This window comes from Carassius carassius, chromosome 45 (assembly GCF_963082965.1).
Source record: "Carassius carassius chromosome 45, fCarCar2.1, whole genome shotgun sequence".
In the NCBI taxonomy this organism is placed as follows: Eukaryota; Metazoa; Chordata; class Actinopteri; order Cypriniformes; family Cyprinidae; genus Carassius; species Carassius carassius.
The window spans coordinates 6,991,156-7,010,045 of record NC_081799.1 but is presented as its reverse complement, the minus strand read 5'-3'; the positions used below and the strand labels follow the sequence as shown (position 1 = coordinate 7,010,045).

General features: G+C 37.5%; 1 protein-coding gene and 1 long non-coding RNA gene across 2 annotated transcripts in view; both read left to right on the top strand.

The window, feature by feature from the left end:
* Positions 1-12,401, top strand: part of LOC132127046 (SH2 domain-containing protein 3C-like) — a 50,596-nt gene extending 38,195 nt beyond the window's left edge. Inside the window, exons 5-12 of the mRNA XM_059538661.1 lie at positions 2,919-3,346; positions 4,495-4,619; positions 5,802-6,292; positions 8,051-8,166; positions 8,406-8,577; positions 9,213-9,324; positions 10,385-10,591; positions 11,665-12,401. Coding sequence (XP_059394644.1) covers positions 2,919-3,346; positions 4,495-4,619; positions 5,802-6,292; positions 8,051-8,166; positions 8,406-8,577; positions 9,213-9,324; positions 10,385-10,591; positions 11,665-11,840 — 1,827 coding nt within the window. The 3' untranslated portion in view covers positions 11,841-12,401. The remainder of the gene's footprint in view (positions 1-2,918; positions 3,347-4,494; positions 4,620-5,801; positions 6,293-8,050; positions 8,167-8,405; positions 8,578-9,212; positions 9,325-10,384; positions 10,592-11,664) is intronic.
* Positions 12,402-13,185: 784 nt separating this feature from the next.
* Positions 13,186-14,484, top strand: LOC132127124 (uncharacterized). Its single transcript, XR_009427485.1, has 2 exons — positions 13,186-13,647; positions 13,684-14,484. It is a non-coding gene; the product is annotated as an uncharacterized LOC132127124 (long non-coding RNA).
* The last annotated feature ends 4,406 nt before the right edge of the window (positions 14,485-18,890 follow it).

The following is an 18,890-nucleotide window of genomic DNA, read 5'->3' as shown; positions in this document are numbered from 1 at the left end:
ATTTTTGAGAATGTAGTTTATTTGCTGCTGGGAGCTTCAAAAAAACCCTAAATAACTTTTAAAGATTTGATGGTAATTGATTTATTTCATCCTTAAAAGTGCTTGTTGCATCATCCCAGTACATTTTTATGGTTTAGGAAGACCACTGAAAACTCAGTCCTTATTCTTGGAAGTTGTGTAAAGCTTGCCAACCAAATCTGAACTATTGATTCCAGGCAGTGTTTGTGTGCAATATGCATCACATGTTCAATGAAAGGATTGTCTGCCATCCATGGCCATGCCTTTACAAAATCCCAAACTGTTCTCTCAAACAAACAGGGCCCGGTTCCCTGATAATGTTCACTCTTAGCGCGCTAAGAAGACAGCGAAAGATATATCTTACCAAAGTTGTTGATGTTTCTAAGTATGTTCCCCGAAGTGTCCCTTAAGAAGCTTCTTAGCACGCTGCCTCTTACGTCCGACGTTACAAGAGCGCTGTCCAAAGTCAGGGTGCTGAATTAGTTGGCATCGATTGCTCATGAATCGATTTTCCACTTCACATGAAGGTGCATTACAGCGTTAAGAAAGACAACACGTTCTATGCAAATGAAACATTCCTCAAATTATTACAGTAACATTTATTTTAACAGTTTAAGTTATCAGTAGAATATAGACTATAAATTAAATGATCAAATGGTCAGTAATATGTTCACACGATAGGCTATGTTGTTAACGGTTAGATGAACCGGGGATCCATCGCTAATCATCCACCCTCCTTATCCCGTTGTGCCGCTTTTTGACATGGGTTTAACGACTTATGAAAATTATATAATACACTTTTATATTAATGGTAAGGTACTTTACCATCAGAATTGATTGGCAAGCAGCTGCAGTTACTTCTGTTTAATGCGGTATTGATTGCAATTGGTTTATGTTTTTAATAAAAAACAACCTATCTACAATGAACAGAGAGAGAGAGAATTAGATACAAAATATGCTGGGGAAGCAACGTAAACAAGGGCACCAAGCTTCAGGGAACTTGAAGTTTTGCTGGACCTTGCCACCAAGTCGAAGATCACACTCCTATGGTCCACTATAACCTGCATGTTTATGGTCGCGTGTCCCTTTCGCGATATTTCCTCCCGATCAATCACTGATGGATTGGCGATAGGGATGAGTGTGCCATCCACCAGGATGTAATCCCCGGCATGGCGCAGAAGGGCGTTGGTGACTGTGTGGACACACCTCCACACCGAGGTCTTGATTAGGCCGTAGCCCTCTCCCACGACCTCGATGAATCTCTCTATAGCAAAATAAATAAATAAATAAATAAATAATAATAAAAACAAAACAAAAAATGTAGCGCTGGGCTTCAGGGCTTAAAGCAGAATTTTAAAGCCACGTTAAGCCTGGCCAGCGCAGGTCTGGGAAGGTCCAGCTGCTCCACAATGAGTTGTCTTGGGAGGGGATTTTTTTTAATATAGCCACGTCAGGCAAAATGTCAAAAGGGCTTAAGTTTTGCCGAATAAAAAAACTGACATGGACTAAACGGCTCCGAGTCCGGCTCCGTCTTTGATTCAATACAAGGACACGTTGGATCGCTGCTATTGGTCGCTTACTGGACACCACCATGCTTACCCATTTAAAGATCTTAGCCATTTAGAGCCAAATTGTTTGCCAGATTTTAATTATCAAAAAAATGATTGCCAATTCGCTTTAATTACATTACGAAAAAGCCTAGGCTAATTACCACCTTATTAGTTCTGTAACCACATAAAGTCAACTTCATAAATAGGCCTGTATCCATTGCGAACATAATTTATTATGAGTCTTAAAAAATAACAGAAAATCATTGTTGAGCCACAAAGTTGTCAACATATCATAGTTTGACTTGTACTTCGCTGCGCTGGTTTCTAAAGACTGCTGTACAGTAGCGTCATGAGCTTAAATAACGCTAAGAGAGAGCTACGAATGGTCCAGACCAACCTTACGAAAGTGTGACTTACAGAAGATATACTTAGCGTACGAACGTGTCGGGAACCGTGCCATAAGGTTAAGAGAGAGGTTAAGGAATAGGTTAAGAACTACTTAGCGATAAGAACGTTTTGGGGAACCGGGCCCAGAGCAATAGCAAGTGCCAGTGTTTCACCCTTCGGGAAACTGCCAACACAGCACTTCTAGTTATCTCTGCATATTAGGCAGTAATGGATGAAAGTATTTAAACTTCAAAAGGAATACACCCCTCACCTTTGAGAACAATGGAGGTTGAAGAGAAGTCCACGCCATGATATACAAACAAGTGTGCAACTGGAGAAGTTGTTCAATAAAAACCTTTGTTAGCAGTTTTCGAGTGTTTTCTGATTTATTGTATTATATATTTTCTTGTTTTGTGCATGTTTGTTTAGGTTAGACATAAAAGAGAGACAGTGTTTGTGTCCTTTTTTTTGCACCATAGAGCTGTCAAACCACAGCCCACACTGTCTCTACTATGAGAGCAGCCATCTGGGCATTAGCATAATGTAATCTTACTCAAGCTGGAGTAAAGAGAAACTCCAGCCCTCTCTATTAAAAAATATAGCTAGTCACCATGGCGAAACGCCCCCATGCTCACTTCTGACCTCAACAAAATGTACTTTTGCGCCATCTGCTGGAACAGAGGCATGTAGCACACACGTAGCACTATCTTTTAAAACTTGTGTAAAATACACAAGCTATTATATTGATTCACGGTGATGTAAAAATGTTTACACAAATGTCACGGAATGTCATTTTAATTAATTTATTTACATTTAAAATGTGTTCATTTAAAAATAAAAATGATACATTTCCACTTGTAAAAAAAAGTGTCATGTTGAGCTGGGGTGCATGTTGGAAATTTGGGTTTGAGTCCAGCTTGCAACATTTCCTTTAATAATCCCTTTTCCTTTGTGTCAACACAGGCTTCAGAAACTTTGGTTCTGCGTAGCGGAGACTTCCTCGTACGGGACTCCCTGTCGACCGTGGGTGACTACGTCCTCACGTGTCGCTGGCAGCAGGAAGTCATCCACTCTCAGATCGGTAAAGTCCTGGTCAAAAGCGGGCAAACCAAAATCCAGTACATGCTGGAGCATGAGAGCTTCGACTCTGTCCCCACGCTGGTCAGGCACCACGCTGGCACGGGACGACCCGTGTGCCCACGCACTGGAGCTCAGCTGCTGTGTCCGGTCAACCGCACGCTGCCTCTGAGGTACCTGGAGGCGACGTTTGCTTTGGCCGGTGGGAGACCGGGATCTGCATATTCACCTTCGACCCCGAGGGGGGCGCACATCAAGAGACGAAGCGTTACTATGACGGATGGACTGACCACAGAAAAAATCATTCCTCACAGGTAGACCATCATCATTATTACCATCATCTTATGTAATAATGTAGCAAACTCATACTGCCCTTTTTTTTTTTTGTTATCATACTCATTTAGTATTTTAGTGACAATCTGTGGTTAAATGGGTTCAGAGTATCCAAATAATAGTTTGTCTTGTTTGGTTTTGCTTAGTTGTTTGTTTTTGTTGTTCTGCTTTGTAACCACATTAATGTTTTTAGAGATCGCCGGGATTGGTTAAGAAGAGTCTCAAAATAGTTTTGTTTTTGTTTTTGGTTTGTTTTGGTTTTAATTAAATTGAGCTCAGTGACTCAGTGACTTTTTTTTTTGTAACCATATTCATTTAGTGTTTTTAGTGATCACCGGGAGTTTTAGTGAATTAAATTGGTTGAGTCTCAAAATAACATTATTCCATTTGTTTTTTCTTTTCTTTTCGTTTCTTAACCATATTCATTTAGTTTTTTGCACTCCATGTCAAGATTTTTTCTTTATCATATTAATTTAGTGTTTTAGAGACCACCAGAATTTAAACTGGTTCAGACACCATTTCACTTTCAATAAAAGAATTAAACATATTTAAAATGTTTTGGTTTTGTTTTGTGTTTTTTTTTTAGTTTTCTAACCATATTATTCATAAATTGGTTCAGAGTCTCAAAAGAACATTATGTTTAGTTCTAAATATGTGTTGAGGTTCAGTTTCTCTGAGTGGTCTGGTGGTCTGAGATCAGGCTTATTAATAGGTCATATACACATGTGCCAAAGATGCAGAAGTGATGTGCTCATGTCTTGGATGTCTTGTATTATTAGTGCGACACAGTCTACAGAGCCAGATGAGCCTCAGACAGTCGAGCCAGAGGTGAAACCAGCGGAGGGCAGCAGCTGGTGTGTGTGTGTGTTTGTTCACAGCTGCCACAGAACCCCTCCCACTCACTTCTGTTTTCCTAACAGATATGGCCACATGGAAACCCTTCACCTGCTTCTGTGCATGTCGTCTCTAGCAGCACAATAGCACTAAATGTGTTCTTCACAAAGCTTGTAGCCGTGGCTTATAAATTGTTCACCAAAATTAGATGCTGCAAATGCTGATAGTTTTGACACGTAAAATGTGTTTTGACATAAAGGATGAAGGATTTAATACCATGTTTTGTCCTTTCCAGCCCTTCCACAGTGCACCATAAAGATGCCATGAGGAACTGCGCCATGAGCATGGATCAGATCCAAGAGTACCGCTGCCCGCTGTCCCCTGTGGGGGAAACACCTCTATCACCTGCCTACAGCTCCAGTGAGTCCACACACACTCTCATGCATAAATCTGAATATTTTAACCCACTGATAGCACCTTTTAAGTGTTAGTTAATCCATAATGTAAAGAATAATATACATCCAGATGGTTGATGAGGACCTTGACATGTGAACTGCTGATTTGATTTGAAATTCGTTATTAGCTCATTAAATGCAAAGCGTCCACCAAGAAAGCTTTAAGCCAAGATGAGCAAACAAATTCAAACAAGACTGGCATTTAAGGGACTTAATACACATATTACACAGATGTTAGGCACTTAAATAATAACAGGGACATGAAATATTGAATTGAGAAGAAATTTTTAAATCTTACTGTTTATTAATTTATAATACATTAGTTTTTATTCACATTGAATGCATTTTTGCTTTGAAAAACCTTGCAGGCAGTGGAATGGGGAAAAACCATGTTTTTTTTTTACGTTGTGTACTGCACAAGACACTGCAAAAGCCGCAAGATGCAAACACAATGGTTAAACATATCAATCTAGAAGTTTATATAACCATGGGCTTACTATTGGGTGTCATTCACACAAAACTAATGAAAAGTTATTAAACTTTTGAAAAACATGTCTAAACCTCGCATTTCACTGCCCCGTCTCTTATGTTTTTAACCGCAAAATGCAAAACGAAACAGAAAAATGCAAGGTCTATAGACAATTTATATAAATGTTGAACTTTTAACTTGAGTGTCGCATATATAGTATGCCGTGTCATGTGCCAGGATGCTGCAAAAGATTCAAGAAATAAGGGCAAACATGTAGTCTATCTAGTGGATGTTTACACAGAAAATCATGCACTGTGTAAATGATCTTTGCATTCCACTTTTGCAGCATAACACATTCTAACAATTCTGAGCTCAGTTCCATTTTTAAACAACACGGTTATAGACTTTTTTCAATTCACTACCCAGCGCCTGACATTTTTAAACTCAAACATGCATTCTGGTTGGCGCTGATGGCATCGTGGGCAGTGCGCTGACAATGGAGCATCGCTGTGCTTCAGTTCGAGTCCTGGCTTGCGGACCTTTCCTGGTCCCACCCCCCTCTCTCTCACCCACTTTGCTTCACAGTGGTTGAAATGAACTTGGAATGTTGCAATCGACCAATCAGAATCAAGCATTTCAGCTGTGCAGTAAAATCTTCTATTTTGTTTGTTTCTCCAGTCTCCCGTCACAGACATGGCTCAGGAGGGCGTGTCCTCGCCGTGATCCCGCCTTCTCCGGTGATGCGACGCTCCAGTGATCCCCATCTCTCGCCATTCTCCTCCAATAACAACCTTCCCTGCTCAGACGCGGCCCCCAGCACCCACTCCACACCTGCCCACGGTTACCCATCCGAGAGTTCAGAGCAGGGTGGCAGTTATTGTGAGCTGAGACCCGGTCAAGCCCCCATTCCTCCCTGCAAGAGCTACGTAGAGAGGCTGAGGGTGGAGGAGGGCCAAAGCCCGGGCTCTGGAGCCCCAGACGGGGTGGAGGGCTTCATGCTCCCCCTGGTGGAGACCAGCTCCTCCTTCCAGCCTGGGAAATACCAGTCCACTCTTCTGCCAGCCGAGAATAAACCTCTGGAGATGAGCGTGTTGAAGAGGGTGAAGGAGCTGCTGGCAGAGGTGGATCCCAAAACAGCCGCCAAGCACATCACCAAGGCAGACTGCACGGTAAAGAATACAACTAAATAACAAACTGACACTCAGTGGCTATATTTATAGTTATGTAGTTACCGAGTTAATCAGATGACGAACAATACATCTTTAACTATAAAATTTTAAATTTGCACTCAAGAAAATATTTATTGAATTTTGGCAGGAAATAAAACATTATAACACGTTTCAGCTATTGGCCGTCTTCAGTGTGTTGATTCACTACTTCTCATGAATTATGTACGAAGCACAGAGTATTGCTGTGTTCATAATACAACAATTCAGTCAACGAACCTTTTTAGGGTTACGTAAGAGTAAAGAAGGTCAATTTATTGAAATGTTGCTAATAAAATTGTAATTCTAAAAAGGTTCAAGTTAGGTTCAGATTTTTTTTTTTTTTTTTTTTTTTTTTTTTTTTTTTTTTTGAGTTCCTACATTTGTATTGGAATTTTATCCAATGAACATACAGATGATTTGATGTGAGGCACAATTTTTTACATTTAATATAAATGTTTTTTGTTTGTTTGTTTTATAATTGAGTACAAATATAATTTAGTTTCTATTCATTTATAGTTTCTTGCTGATCATTTTTTAAGCAATTTTCTAGACAAATTTTTCTTTTAGTTGTTTTGTTCACAATTGTATAACTAGGTCAAAAAAAACAACCATTGTGTTTTTTCTTTTCATATTTATACATATATAGTTTTTAATATATAGAGACTTTTAGTGAAGTTTAGTTAGATTAGGTTTTATTCAGGTTCATATTTACAATTAATAATACAAAATAAAAATAATACAAATAAAACAATAAATACATATTACATTACTTTTAATTATATAAAATTATAACATTTTATATTTATTATAAAATCTAATAATTCAGCAAGAACTGTAAGTAAAGTTTTTAGTTTTATTTTTCAGGTCTGGTCATGGTCTTTGTTTTGGGCCAGATTTTGATTTCAACTTCAAGCCCATATATATCTCTGCTCTGTCATGACTAGCCCCAAAAATAACAATTCTGTCATCATCTGCTCACCCTCAAGTTGTTCCAAACCTTTCTGACTTTATTTCTTCTGTTGAACATAAAAGAAGATATTTTGAAGAATGAGGGTATCCAAACAGTCAACAGTAGCTATTTACTTCAGTATTATTGAAAATATACTATGGACGTCACTGGCTACCGTCAACATTTTTTGAAATATCTTCTTTTGTGTTCAACAAAGAAATAAACTCATACAGGTTTGGAACAACTTGAGGGTGTATAAATGATTTTTGGGTAACCACACAACTTACCAGTTTACTTCTTGATGCCTGACTGATACCACAAATCATTGTTTATTATCAAATAAATGATTCTTACATGAATTGTTGGAGGGACCCAGGACAACATTATCATTTTCCATACGCATTTACATTTCCAAACACTCCCAAAATGACTGGTAAAACCACAGCAGACAGACAGAATGGCATCTGATTGGTTCTCATGCTCTTGTTTCTGTTTTCTGATCAGTGAGAGCAGACGACATTATGTAAGACACATGTGAAGCTGACTGATAAAGTCTGGACAGCACCCCAAACCTTTCTTCTGCTCACGCTCCCATAACATCTACACCTTCAGGGTTAATTAACTCTTTCCACACTGCTGTTTACCACATTCATCATGTGACGGGTTCAAGGCTAATTAAATGTCTTCTGCTCTGACTGTGAATATATTAGGATGGAAATAAAGGGGCGGGGTTAAATATATTGCTCTTGTATCTGTGTGGCCATCTGCAGGTTGCTAGGATACTGGGTGTTTCCAAGGAGATGCAGAGGATGATGGGAGTGAGCTCGGGGCTGGAGCTGCTGACTCTTCCACATGGACACCAGCTGAGACTGGATCTGCTAGAGAGGTGAGGAAACATGTGCACTCATACACACACAACAACATCAGGACACACCACAGACTTCAGCTGTTCTGAAGGAATCAGCAGCCAATGATGTTTAATTCTGTCGGCCACTAATTAACAGATTGGCTTTTTTAGGTCCATTTTAGAATGGTTTCTGAAGGATCATGTGACAGCAGAAGAAACTTCATTCAAAAGCTGTGTTGAATATATTTGTGTGCTCAGCTTTGTCTCCTGTTCTACAGGTTTTACACCATGTCTATAATGATGGCGGTGGATTTGTTGGGTTGTACGGGCAGCACAGAGGAGAGAGCCGCCCTACTGCATAAAACCATCCAGCTGGCTGCTGAACTCAAAAGCAACATGGGCAACATGTTCGGATTCGCTGCGGTCATGAGAGCGCTGGAGCTGCCGCAGGTGAGAACACACACTTGACAGCATATGAGGTGTCATTCATGACATTCATGTTAAGTGTTAAAGCTTAATGCTCTCCTTAAAGTGATAGTTTGCCCAAAACTGAAAATTACCCCATGAGTCACTCACCCTTGAGCCATCTTAGGTGTATATGACTTTCTTCTTTCAGACATATACAATCAGAGTAAAGTCCTGGTTCTTCTAAGCTTTATAATGGAATTTTGGAGCCGTGTGGAGCACTTTTTATGATGGATGGATGGACTTTTTAGGGCTTCAAAATCTCGACACCCATTTACTGCTATTATAAAGCTTGGCATATATATATATATATATATATATATATATATATATATATATATATATAACTGTGTGATTCTTCTAAAAGAAGAAAGTCATATCCTGTGCACTGGGCTTGAGGGTGAGAAAATCAAGGGTCATTTTTTATTTTTGGGTAACTAATTAAAACCAAATATAAAATGTATATAAAATAAAATGTAAGTACTGTTAAGATGCATTATTCGTTGTTTGCAGCATGTGATGAATGTTGTAAGGTTGCAGTTATTTCCAGGAAACACACAGCTATGAAGTAATTCTGAACACATTAAAGTTATATATTTATTTCTATTTTGTGATATTAGATCTCACGGCTCGAGCAGACATGGATCACACTGCGACAGAGACACACAGAAGGTGCAATCCTCTATGAGAAGAAACTCAAGCCATTCCTGAAAGCTATGAATGATGGGAAAGGTAGGACAGAGTGCTTTGAAGAATCTCCTACAGAAGATTATTACTAGTGACTTTAGCAGCTCCTAATAATTGATAAAGAATCACACCAACAATGTGAGTTGAAATGAGTGTTTATCTTAATAGTGATGATCGATATATCTCCAAAGGCCAATATTTGGCACTTTTAATTTATCTGTATTGGCTGGTATTTTTGTGTTTTTGTTTTGTCTGATAAGTGTCAGAAGGAGATTTTATTTTGACAAGGGAAGGACTTTTATTTTGACAGTTAGATGAGCAGCAGCACTTTCATGATTTCAAACTATGCTGTTACATCCAGTTTACTGTTATGTCATATTCATTTCATATGTCATTGTTCTTTTTGGAAAATGAGTGTCTTGGTCTTTATTTTAGAAAATTTGATAAGCTACTACTAAATATTGTAGAAACTTAATTTTCTTTGCAATGATTTGTATCATAAAAAGCGCTATACAAATAAACTTGAATTGAATTGATTCCCAGTGTGCAAAACAAATGCAATAGGATTACAGTATCAAATGTTGCTAAAGCATAAATCTGTTTATTTTACAGATTTTAATTATTATTTGTAATGATTTTGTTTGTGTATATTTTTAAATATTTAAATAATTTCAAATTTAATTGCAGCAATTCTAAATAATAAATTATGACGAACAATGCACCGTGTATTTTTATATATGATATTTGCTTCACTGCTTTCTATGATATCGAAATCAACATTGAAGAAATCAATATCGCTCAACCATTTAATTCTTAATATTAATGGAATCAATATTCATAACAATTGATGGAATTTACTAGATTTATTGTTTTATTTATTAATATTACTGTATTTGAGTAAGTAATATTATGATTGTAGTAAGCAAGTAATGAAGTAGGTAATATTATGATTGTAATAAACGATCAAAGACTATCTGGATTCTACTCATATATTATTTAATTTTGTTGTTCATATTTCCATTTTACTTATCAATCTTTAATAAGTAATTGATTTATGTATGCAGGTCAGGAGGTATTTATTTATAACTATGTGTGAATCTTCCAGAGACCTGTGTGCTCTCGAACACCTCTTTCCCTCCCGTGGTGCCGGTGTTGTCGCTGCTGGAGCGCGGTGTGGCGTCCGGAGAGGCGCTGGAGTCCTGGGAGAGCGTGGAGTCTGGAGTGGACGTGGTCATGAGTCACCTGGAAGCAGCACGAACCATCGCTCACCATGGAGGACTATATCGCACCAATGCTGAGAGCAAACTACAGGGTAAACTATTAACAAAAATATCAAATCCAAGCATTTAGACACAATTATTAAAGTGTATTTAGTTATTTTAAAGTGTATTTGCATTTATTTAGTGTATTTGGTGTAATGAAATGTGTTTATGCGGTTTAAGGTAAAAAAAAAAAAAAAAACATTATTTTCCACACACTGTACATTATTGTTTCTCCTCTATGCCCCGCCTTCTGGAACGCATCGATTTTTACAAAGCTCATCGTTCTAAAAAGTGAGGTGTGCTCTGATTGGCCAGCTATCCAGTGCATTGAGATTGGCCAAATGCCTCAAGCATGTTTCAAAAATGTTAAGCCCCTCACCATACTATGATGCTGTCTCCTGGCGCAACAAGACAAAACCAGTAACCCATTATAAACAAGGCATTTGTTGCATCCAGTGGGGACATACATTAATTACTGATTATAATGACTTATACTTTTTATGTTTTTTTATGCATTGCGTATCACACTGCGTAAACATAAAACCACGTCTGCACTTGTGAACGGAGAAACAACAAGTGCTACTCTACACTGTTCAAAACTTGCGTTTGTATCATCAGTGGCAAATCCTTTAAATATGAAAATGTACTTACAGTCTGTGAGTCAGAAGTGCCAGACTGTCCAAATTTGGAACTGCCCAACTTTATAGAAACAGACCCCAGCATAGGCTACTCTAACAGGGAAAAGTCCTTCCCACACAGTGACATAGACATGTGTGGGCGTGTTTAAATGAGACGCTTTAGGGGAGTGTGGCTGACTCTTAACTTTTATAAAGTTAATCTCTTTGGATTTGAGACTTTAGTCTTTGCAACTTTACAGATCTTCTTAATGCACCAATAGCTTGTAACACTCCAAAAGGAAAGAAAAACTTGAAATCGCATCATATGACCCTTTTAAACTGAAGTTAATAAATAATAATTTACTAATATTAGCCTAAAAAGCATGCATAGATGTACACTTTGCAGATATATACAATATGACGTCCTGGCACATACTGTAATTTGCAGTGAACTAGTCCTATTTTCCACATACTTTATGTGATGTTCACAATCTGTCTCCACACAGATTTCCAGGAGCAGAAGGAGGTGCTGGAAATCTTCTGTACAGAGTTTCAGATGAGGCTTTTATGGGGCAGTCGTGGCTCTGAAGGAAACCAGGCCGAGCGCTATGAGAAGTTTGACAAGGTCCTCACCGCTCTGTCCCACAAGCTAGAACCTTCTGTACGACACAGTGAATTATAGCACCCCTGGACCCAAAAATGGTATGATCCCTGACCTTCTTGTCACTCATACTCCTGGACCAGACCATGCTTTTTTGTGGAGGGGAGCTGCACGGCGGAAATTGAGAACATTGAGGGACTAACTCCGCAAATCAAGGCACAAAAGGGGACAAGCTTTATGCGAGCATGATAGCACCCCCTAAAGAACACAGTCGTGAACTGCAGCAATGGAATGATATCAAAATCTAAAGCCAAAATCCCTTTTTCAGTGGTGACCAAGGGCACTTCCTTTTCAAAAAGAGAGAATGGGATGAAGTGCAAGTTGACTTTAACCCTAATGGGTCTGAATCCTGTTTTATGTGAATCCATAATTTAGTTTCCAATAGCTTTTATGTCGACAAAGCAAAGATGTCTTGCAGAGGTGACGCATCTCTTTACTGGAGATGAGACTGCATTGACGTTACATGGTCACAATTTATTGCTGGAATAGACTGAACACACACTCACTTTTCAAATGTCTGAATGTAAGTTGCCAAACCATGAATTCAAACAGATGTCTGCTGGACAAAGAGTCTTATTTTTATGCTTTTTTTTTGGTTCACTTCTGGGTTGTTGTTTTTTCGGTATTGTCATGGCTTTATCGATAGAAATGGAGTTACTGTGAGGAATTGGGCCTTCATTTTGAATGAGTTTGTAACAGATGCTCACATCCACACTCTCTCCGGGTCTGACAGCATCGCTTCTCAGAGCGCTTTGGTGTCTGTATGTGTTAGAGAAGAAGTGTAAGATAGAAGACATGCTGTTTTCTTTCCTCTCTTTCTGTCATTCTGGGTTTTTTATTTTTGTCTGAATGGGTCATATCATTAGGAATGAGACTTTCCATTTTTGTCATGACAGAGTTTATTATTTAACTATCAGAATTTAAAAATCCAGAGTAAAAACGAAAATGCACTTATTGAAACCTGGCAGCCCAAGCTCATTAACATATAACTACCCACTTCACACATCAACATCACATATTGGGTGTGCAGTCATTCTCCTAAAACCCAGAAAAACTCATGATAAGAGTAAAATTTTGAAAGTGGTGAAATCCACCACATATTGTGCTGTTTTTGGCTGTGTGTAGCACCTACTGCTCTGCAGATCCTTTGAAAGGATCCCAATGTTGGAAACAATACTATATTAGCAACCCCACGGCTCATGTGTTTCTCGTTTCACGTGCAATGAAGGGTATTTGCATGAAGTCTTAAAGGCACAGCAGCACAAAAACAGACTGTGTACTTCCAACATCAGAAAGAGGGTGGAAACTGCATGAAAAACTAAATTAGGATCATTTGGACTTTTAGAAAATTAAAATGGCAAAAATCATAATATGACCGCTTTAATATATTTCGTGACAGACCATGCTTGTCAGTATGGCCATGGCAATGAGGTTTAGCAGATACATATATTCTCAATGAGACTGGATCACAAAGAATGACAGTTTGAATTAAATTATTTAAGAGACCCATATATGTCCTTTCCAGATCATATATTGCAAGTCAACAAAGACATTAGATTTTTCATTCAAACATTCAAAGTAATATTATGGCAATACGTTACAAACTAATATAGAGAGGATCATCGTGTAAGTGGTTTATGCATATTGATCATATTTAAGATTAGGAGTTTTACTAAAACTCACTATTTTAATGCATAAATCATCCATTTGTCCAACAGATATGATGTATACCTCATACAGTACAAATCTGTTAAGGAGGGTGGGCTACATTTCTAAGGTCTCCTACATGCATTTTTGACTTTGGTGGGTAATAAATGCCTTAAAAAAAGTTGATTGAGGGGTTGGATGTGGACTCTTGTTTTAGGCCAGTAAGTAGCCATCTAGCAACCACCCAAAACACCATAGCAACACCACAGAAGCTGCAACGCAACACTTTGACATCTTGGTTGCAACTTTTGTATGAGTACCATTCCCATTTTCATGGAAAAACAAAGTTTAGAAGAGTTCAGCTAATAATAGCAAAATGTCCATTCAATTGAAATAGTCCAATACTGTTTCATATTCTGGTAGATTCAGCCAAACAAAACCCAAAGTCACATACATATACCTCTATCAACAGTGTAAATGTTCTACCCTTATTTCTGGGTACCATAAAGAGAAAAGTTGTAGGTATCTGGTTCTAACACGATCTATTGTGTATCATATGAAGGCTGCTATACTTCACACCCAGTCTATCGATGCATATTTCCAGGGAATTTTCTGAAGGTATTTTTTCAGGTATTTTAATAAAGGCACATCTGAAAGTAGCCGATGCAGTTTGTCACAGATAGGGGTGCATTATGCGATGAAAAGTGGATCATATGCAATTTCACTTTTAGCCAGCAGAGTTTAGTAAGCTAAAAAAGAATGAATGGAAGTAAGTTTTGAACCTTTTGGAACTTTTTTTAATGAGGCCTGCTGGTCTAGGACTGTAACTTGTATTTGGTTTCTCTACTGTAAAGGTAAATGTGTGACTATTTCATTTTGTAAATAGTTATCCCTACACGGTTGATGATATACGAGGTGGACGAGGTCACGTGATTGCATCCTCTTATTATGTGCTGTACATACTGGTATGTCATATGTTTTGCACTCTTTTTTCAGAAAATAAAATACAGTAAGCTTGTGTTTTTGTGCTTTTTGACTCTAAATATTATATTAAGAAGTAGAAAATGATAATTCTGTCTTTAATTCCTCACCCTTTTGCCATTCCAAACCCGTAAGGCCTTTGTTCATCTTCAGAACACAAATTAAGATATTTTTTGATGAAATCCGAGAGCTTTCTGACCCCCCATAGACAGCAACACAACTGAGACGTTTAAGGCCCAGAGAGGACTTTGTTAAAACAGTGTGACATCAGTGGTTCAACTGTAATGTTATGAATCTATCAGAATACTTTTTGTGAACAATGAAAACAAAATGAATGACTTTATTTAACCATTTCTTCTCTTCCATGTCAGTCTCTGCCGCTCGTTCAAGAGAGTATAAGGACGCATGCGTATGCATTCGGAGGAGAAGAAATTGTTGAGGTTATTATAGATGGGCAAAAAAACTTCTAAAATAAAATCACAAAAAAAATGTTTAGGAAAGCATAAAATGCAACAATGTAAATATTAATATTTTACATAAAAATCATATTTTACTAGATGTGTAGAGTAACCAGTCACTTGTAATGGTGTTACGTAATTATTTAAAAGATGAATGTAACTGGAGTCCAGTTACTGGGAGAATAATTGTGTGTAATTAAATTACAGCTACTAATTAAAATATTTACGATCTGAATATTTTCTACAAAAAGCTAGGATATGTTGAATAATAAAAGGCTGTTTACTAAAGCAATGCTATACTGATGCTTTTGATTGGTTCTCTTGTATGAATGTGCTGCACAGCACATCTGCCAATTACATCAATTCCCATTTCTCTGAAAGCTTTAGGCTACAACCTGTAACCTGAAAAGTAATCAAATGTAATCAGTTATATTAAAAAAGTAACTGAAATAGTTATGCTACTTATTCAATTTTGCACAGGGTAACTTGTAATCTGTAACCTATTAAGTTTCCAAAGGAACCTTGCCAACACTGTATTTTGCAGAACTCTAAAACGGCTAGAAAATCAAAAACTATTTGAGGTATCTTTTAAAAAAAATTAGCTTTCAGTAGGCCTATGAGTTTGTTTGGCGCAATAACAAACTTTTGGGTAACACTATCTATGAAGCCTCTATAAGGGTATTCTTAAAGACATATTAATACTCTATGACTGCTATTTGATATGCAGTTGCAGAGATACTTATCAACAGCTGTCTAAAGGATACCATCAAAATAATCAAACTGATATTACAATAAAAACAGTTCAAAGCAAATGTGTCATATTACACATTCATCTGATCTGATATCTGATCTTATGGCTGTTTGAGAGACAAAAATATATATATATTATTATTATTATTATTACTACTTATAAATGGTATTTGACCGCATTAAGTAAAGTAGCATCAGAAAAATGGCAAGATATGAGACGTATAATACATTATAACTATGAGAAGTATAATCCATTGTAAAAGTGGATGCAATGTGTTCATTGTGTTATACATCATTATACTCTTAAAAGCTATAACCACAAATAAGTAAATATTATAATATATTAAAACTGTTCTTATGAATATTCAGGAGATGATACAACCCGAATTCCGGAAAAGTTGGGACGTTTTTTCAATTTGAATAAAATGAAAACTAAAAGACTTTCAAATCACATGAGCCAATATTTTATTCACAATATAACATAGATAACATAGCAAATGTTTAAACTGAGAAAGTTTACAATTTTATGCACAAAATGAGCTCATTTCAATTTTGATTTCTGCTACAGGTCTCAAAATAGTTGGGACGGGGCATGTTTACCATGGTGTAGCATCTCCTTTTCTTTTCAAAACAGTTTGAAGACGTCTGGGCATTGAGGCTATGAGTTGCTGGAGTTTTGCTGTTGGAATTTGGTCCCATTCTTGCCTTATATAGATTTCCAGCTGCTGAAGAGTTCGTGGTCGTCTTTGACGTATTTTTTGTTTAATGATGCGCCAAATGTTCTCTATAGGTGAAAGATCTGGACTGCAGGCAGGCCAGGTTAGCACCCGGACTCTTCTACGACGAAGCCATGCTGTTGTTATAGCTGCAGTATGTGGTTTTGCATTGTCCTGCTGAAATAAACAAGGCCTTCCCTGAAATAGACATTGTTTGGAGGGAAGCATATGTTGCTCTAAAACCTTTATATATCTTTCAGCATTCACAGAGCCTTCCAAAACATGCAAGCTGCCCATACCGTATGCACTTATGCACCCCCATACCATCAGAGATGCTGGCTTTTGAACTGAACGCTGATAACATGCTGGAAGGTCTCCCTCCTCTTTAGCCCGGAGGACACGGCGTCCGTGATTTCCAACAAGAATGTCAAATTTGGACTCGTCTGACCATAAAACACTATTCCACTTTGAAATAGTCCATTTTAAATGAGCCTTGGCCCACAGGACACGACGGCGCTTCTGGACCATGTTCACATATGGCTTCCTTTTTGCATGATAGAGCTTTAGTTGGCATCTGCTGATGGCACGGCGGATTGTGTTTACCGACAGTGGTTTCTGAAAGTATTCCTGGGCCCATTTAGTAATGTCATTGACACAATCATGCCGATGAGTGATGCGGTGTCGTCTGAGAGCCCGAAGACCACGGGCATCCAATAAAGGTCTCCGGCCTTGTCCCTTACGCACAGAGATTTCTCCAGTTTCTCTGAATCTTTTGATGATGTTATGCACTGTAGATGATGAGATTTGCAAAGCCTTTGCAATTTGACGTTGAGGAACATTGTTTTTAAAGTTTTCTACAATTTTTTTATGCAGTCTTTCACAGATTGGAGAGCCTCTGCCCATCTTTACTTCTGAGAGACTCTGCTTCTCTAAGACAAAGCTTTTATAGCTAATCAGTTACAGACCTGATATCAATTAACTTAATTAATCACTAGATGTTCTCCCAGCTGAATCTTTTCAAAACTGCTTGCTTTTTTAACCATTTGTTGCCCCCGTGCCAACTTTTTTGAGACCTGTAGCAGGCATTAAATATTAAATGAGCTAATTAAGTGGATAAAAGTGTAAAATTTCTCAGTTTAAACATTTGCTACGTTATCTATGTTCTATTGTGAATAAAATATTGGCTCATGTGATTTTAAATTCCTTTAGTTTTCATTTTATTAAAATTTAAAAAACGTCCCAACTTTTCCGGAATTCAGGTTGTACAACATATTATACGTTTTTTTTTTATAATGCATTATGCATTCGTTATAATGCCTTAAGTATATCCTTATAATGTATTATAAATACAGGCTTCATAGAAAGTGTAACCAACTTTTCCACTAGATGATCACCAAGCTCCATTAGTGACCATGGACACCCCATTTCCATCTATAGTATAGTATATATATATTCTCATACTTTTTACAATATTTACGAAGTAGGCATCATATTCTAACAAACATGCGGGAACCCTGCTTGTATATTCACTGATAAAGACACTTTTTTCCTGGATACTATCTTTGAAAATTAACAGAGGGTTACCATTTTTTTCATAATTTTACATGTGCATCGATTCTTCAAAATAAATGTTTTCATTAAAAAATTACAGTTGCTCTGTTAAATATATATTGAATATAATAATAATAATAATAATAATAATAATAATCTATTCTAGTCGTGGCCTAGTGGTTAGAGAGTTTGACCCCTAACCCTAGGTTTGTGGGTTCGAATCTTGGGCCGGCAATACCATGACTGAGGTGTCCTTGAGCAAGACACCGAACCCCAAACTGCTCCCCGGGCGCCGCAGCATAAATGGTTATCCACTGCTCCGGGTGTGTGTTCACAGTGTGTGTGTGTGTGTTCACTGCTGTGTGTGTGCACTTTGGATGGGTTAAATGCAGAGCACGAATTCTGAGTATGGGTCACCATACTTGGCTGAATGTCATGTCACTTCCACATATATATATATATATATATAGTTTGACAAGATTACTTAGGTTTAGACTAATATATTACTGTTATAAACAATAATATTTTCAATAAACAATAAAATTATATTTTATCAGTATATATTAGGGTTGTACACTTCCTGCTTTAGGACCTCAAACAGAATTTAAACAGTCTAACTATACAATATGAGCACAAGGTGGCAGCAGGGTCGAGCTCGCGCTCCAGTGAGACGGAGTGACGTCAGCATTCTCATCTCGCTGCACTTGGCTCTACTCTGTACCACACATTCTAATATGTTTGTTGTAGACACACGTTTAGTACTATTATTACTTAACATAATTATGGTTTCTTGCTGATTTTTATTTTTTTTTAATTTTGCCATTCTTGCAGAACTAGGATAATCTGGCCCTTTAAGTGGTGTTTCCATTCATAAAACTTGCATATATTCATCAAAATCCATCAAAGTATAAAGATGAAATACACACTTTGCTTTGTGTGTGTGTGTGTGTGTGTGTGTGTGTGTGTGT